The sequence below is a fragment of the Scyliorhinus torazame genome, chromosome 10 (genome assembly GCF_047496885.1).
Source record: "Scyliorhinus torazame isolate Kashiwa2021f chromosome 10, sScyTor2.1, whole genome shotgun sequence".
Taxonomy (NCBI): domain Eukaryota; kingdom Metazoa; phylum Chordata; class Chondrichthyes; order Carcharhiniformes; family Scyliorhinidae; genus Scyliorhinus; species Scyliorhinus torazame.
This window is the reverse complement of record NC_092716.1, coordinates 119,477,662-119,482,740: the sequence shown is the minus strand read 5'-3', so window position 1 is coordinate 119,482,740 and position 5,079 is coordinate 119,477,662. Positions and strand designations below refer to the sequence as shown.

The following is a 5,079-nucleotide window of genomic DNA, read 5'->3' as shown; positions in this document are numbered from 1 at the left end:
CGGTGCCCGCACCGTGAACCCGCCCAACGCGCTCCCGGTATCAACACCAGACGACGTGCGATTGCTCAGCCGGCTCGCCTCCCGTGCTCGTCCTCGCGCGCTGAGAGCGCTCCTGTGCGCGGCCCCGGGGATCCCGACAAACCATTGGCTCACCATCAGCATCACAATGATCCCTTCAGCCCATTTGCTGACATCACTCCGGGAGCGGTCACTCCCGTGGCAGGAACCGCACCCTCTGAGAGAGAGAGAGAGAGCATGGTCACTCCTTCAAAGGGAGGCTGGTCACTCACTCACAGAGAGCCTGGTCACTCCCACAAAGGGAGACTGCTCACTCACACACAGAGAGACTGGTCACTTACAGAGATACTGGTCACTCACACACACAGAGCCTGGTCACTTACAGAGATACTGGTCACACACACACAGAGCCTGGTCACTTACTCACAGAGAGCATGGTCACTCAATCACAGAGAGACTGGTCACTCACTCACAGAGAGACTGGTCACTCACACACAGAGAGCCTGGTCACTTACACAGAGACTGGTCACTCAATCACACAGACTGGTCACTCACTCACACAGAGACTGGTCACTCACTCATGGTGAGACTGGTCACTCTCACAGACAGCCTGGTCACTCATTCACACAGAGACTGGTCACTCACTCACAGAGAGAGCCTGGTCACTCACTCACAGAGAGCCTGGTCACTCACTCACAGAGAGCCTGGTCACTCACTCACAGAGAGCCTGGTCACTCACTCACAGAGAGCCTGGTCACTCACTCACAGAGAGACTGGTCACTCACTCACAGAGAGCCTGGTCACTCACTCACAGAGGGACTGGTCACTCACTCACAGAGAGACTGGTCACTCAAACACAGGGGTACTGGTCACTCACACAGAGAGACTGGTCACTCACTAACAGAGAGACTGGTCACTCACACACAGAGGGACGGGTCACTCACTCACAGAGAGCCTGGTCACTCACTCACAGATAGACTTGTCACTCACTCACAGAGAGCCTGGTCACTCACTCACAGAGAGCCTGGTCACTCACTCACAGATAGACTTGTCACTCACTCACAGAGAGCCCGGTCACTCACTCACAGAGAGCCTGGTCACTCACTCACAGAGAGACTGGTCACTCACTCACAGAGAGCCTGGTCACCCACTCACAGAGAGCCTGGTCACTCAGCCACAGAGAGACTGGTCACTCACTATCATAGAGACTGGTCACTCAGTCACAGAAAGAATGGTCACTCACTCACAGAGAAGCTGGTCACTCTCACAGAGAGGCTGGTCACTCACACACAGAGAGACTGGTCACTCACTCACACAGACTGGTCACGCACTCACACAGCCTGGTCACTCACTCACAGAGAGAGCCTGGTCAGTCACTCACAGAGAGCCTGGTAACTCACTCACAGAGGGATTGGTCACTCAGTCACAGAGAGACTGGTCACCCACTCACATAGAGCTTGGTCACTCACTCACAGAGAGAGCCTGGTCAGTCACTCACAGAGAGCCTGGTAACTCACTCACAGAGAGACTGGTCACTCACTCACATAGAGCCTGGTCACTCAGTCACAGGGAGCCTGGTAACTCACTCACAGAGAGCCTGCTCACTCACTCACAGAGAGCCTGGTCACTCACTCACAGAGAGACTGGTCACTCACTCACAGAGAGCCTGGTCACTCACTCACAGAGAGACTGGTCACTCAGCCACAGAGAGACTGGTCACTCACTCACATAGAGACTGGTCACTGACTCACAGAGAGACTGGTCACTCAGTCACAGAGAGACTGGTCACTCAGTCACAGAGAGACTGGTCACTCACTCACAGAGAGCCCGGTCACTCAATCACAGAGGTACTGGTCACTCACACAGAGAGACTGGTCACTCACACACAGAGGGACGGGTCACTCACTCACAGAGAGCCTGGTCACTCCCACAAAGGGAGACTGCTCACTCACACACAGAGAGACTGGTCACTTACAGAGATACTGGTCACTCACACACACAGAGCCTGGTCACTTACAGAGATACTGGTCACTCACACACACAGAGCCTGGTCACTTACTCACAGAGAGCATGGTCACTCAATCACAGAGAGACGGGTCACTCACTCACAGAGAGACTGGTCACTCACACACAGAGAGCCTGGTCACTTACACAGAGACTGGTCACTCAATCACACAGACTGGTCACTCACTCACACAGAGACTGGTCACTCACTCATGGTGAGACTGGTCACTCTCTCACAGACAGCCTGGTCACTCATTCACACAGAGACTGGTCACTCACTCACAGAGAGAGCCTGGTCACTCACTCACAGAGAGCCTGGTCACTCACTCACAGAGAGCCTGGTCACTCACTCACAGAGAGCCTGGTCACTCACTCACAGAGAGACTGGTCACTCACTCACAGAGAGCCTGGTCACTCACTCACAGAGAGCCTGGTCACTCACTCACAGAGGGACTGGTCACTCACTCACAGAGAGACTGGTCACTCAAACACAGGGGTACTGGTCACTCACACAGAGAGACTGGTCACTCACTAACAGAGAGACTGGTCACTCACACACAGAGGGACGGGTCACTCACTCACAGAGAGCCTGGTCACTCACTCACAGATAGACTTGTCACTCACTCACAGAGAGCCTGGTCACTCACTCACAGAGAGCCTGGTCACTCACTCACAGATAGACTTGTCACTCACTCACAGAGAGCCCGGTCACTCACTCACAGAGAGCCTGGTCACTCACTCACAGAGAGACTGGTCACTCACTCACAGAGAGCCTGGTCACCCACTCACAGAGAGCCTGGTCACTCAGCCACAGAGAGACTGGTCACTCACTATCATAGAGACTGGTCACTCAGTCACAGAAAGAATGGTCACTCACTCACAGAGAAGCTGGTCACTCTCACAGAGAGGCTGGTCACTCACACACAGAGAGACTGGTCACTCACTCACACAGACTGGTCACGCACTCACACAGCCTGGTCACTCACTCACAGAGAGAGCCTGGTCAGTCACTCACAGAGAGACTGGTCACTCACTCACATAGAGACTGGTCACTGACTCACAGAGAGACTGGTCACTCAGTCACAGAGAGACTGGTCACTCAGTCACAGAGAGACTGGTCACTCACTCACAGAGAGCCCGGTCACTCAATCACAGAGGTACTGGTCATTCACACAGAGAGACTGGTCACTCACACACAGAGGGACGGGTCACTCACTCACAGAGAGCCTGGTCACTCCCACAAAGGGAGACTGCTCACTCACACACAGAGAGACTGGTCACTTACAGAGATACTGGTCACTCACACACACAGAGCCTGGTCACTTACAGAGATACTGGTCACTCACACACACAGAGCATGGTCACTTACTCACAGAGAGCATGGTCACTCAATCACAGAGAGACTGGTCACTCACTCACAGAGAGACTGGTCACTCACACACAGAGAGCCTGGTCACTTACACAGAGACTGGTCACTCAATCACACAGACTGGTCACTCACTCACACAGAGACTGGTCACTCACTCATGGTGAGACTGGTCACTCTCTCACAGACAGCCTGGTCACTCATTCACACAGAGACTGGTCACTCACTCACAGAGAGAGCCTGGTCACTCACTCACAGAGAGCCTGGTCACTCACTCACAGAGAGCCTGGTCACTCACTCACAGAGAGCCTGGTCACTCACTCACAGAGAGCCTGGTCACTCACTCACAGAGAGACTGGTCACTCACTCACAGAGAGCCTGGTCACTCACTCACAGAGAGCCTGGTCACTCACTCACAGAGGGACTGGTCACTCACTCACAGAGAGACTGGTCACTCAAACACAGGGGTACTGGTCACTCACACAGAGAGACTGGTCACTCACTAACAGAGAGACTGGTCACTCACACACAGAGGGACGGGTCACTCACTCACAGAGAGCCTGGTCACTCACTCACAGATAGACTTGTCACTCACTCACAGAGAGCGTGGTCACTCACTCACAGAGAGCCTGGTCACTCACTCACAGATAGACTTGTCACTCACTCACAGAGAGCCCGGTCACTCACTCACAGAGAGCCTGGTCACTCACTCACAGAGAGACTGGTCACTCACTCACAGAGAGCCTGGTCACCCACTCACAGAGAGCCTGGTCACTCAGCCACAGAGAGACTGGTCACTCACTATCATAGAGACTGGTCACTCAGTCACAGAAAGAATGGTCACTCACTCACAGAGAAGCTGGTCACTCTCACAGAGAGGCTGGTCACTCACACACAGAGAGACTGGTCACTCACTCACACAGACTGGTCACGCACTCACACAGCCTGGTCACTCACTCACAGAGAGAGCCTGGTCAGTCACTCACAGAGAGCCTGGTAACTCACTCACAGAGGGACTGGTCACTCAGTCACAGAGAGACTGGTCACCCACTCACATAGAGCCTGGTCACTCACTCACAGAGAGAGCCTGGTCAGTCACTCACAGAGAGCCTAGTAACTCACTCACAGAGAGACTGGTCACTCACTCACATAGAGCCTGGTCACTCAGTCACAGAGAGCCTGGTAACTCACTCACAGAGAGCCTGCTCACTCACTCACAGAGAGCCTGCTCACTCACTCACAGAGAGACTGGTCACTCACTCACAGAGAGCCTGGTCACTCACTCACAGAGAGACTGGTCACTCAGCCACAGAGAGACTGGTCACTCACTCACATAGAGACTGGTCACTGACTCACAGAGAGACTGGTCACTCAGTCACAGAGAGACTGGTCACTCAGTCACAGAGAGACTGGTCACTCACTCACAGAGAGCCCGGTCACTCAATCACAGAGGTACTGGTCACTCACACAGAGAGACTGGTCACTCACACACAGAGGGACGGGTCACTCACTCACAGAGAGCCTGGTCACTCACTCACAGAGAGACTGGTCACCCACTCACAGAGAGCCTGGTCACTCACACCCAGAGAGACTGGTCACTCACTCACAGAGAGCCTGGTCACTCAATCACAGAGAGCCCGGTCACTCAATCACAGAGGGACTGGTCACTCACACACAGAAAGACTGGTCAC

General features: G+C 54.0%; 1 protein-coding gene across 1 annotated transcript in view; it reads right to left on the bottom strand.

Annotated features, from left to right (window-relative positions):
- Positions 1 to 273, bottom strand: part of LOC140430891 (septin-7-like) — a 147,694-nt gene extending 147,421 nt beyond the window's left edge. Inside the window, exon 1 of the mRNA XM_072518670.1 lies at positions 154 to 273. Coding sequence (XP_072374771.1) covers positions 154 to 162 — 9 coding nt within the window. The 5' untranslated portion in view covers positions 163 to 273. The remainder of the gene's footprint in view (positions 1 to 153) is intronic.
- Positions 274 to 5,079: the final 4,806 nt, after the last annotated feature.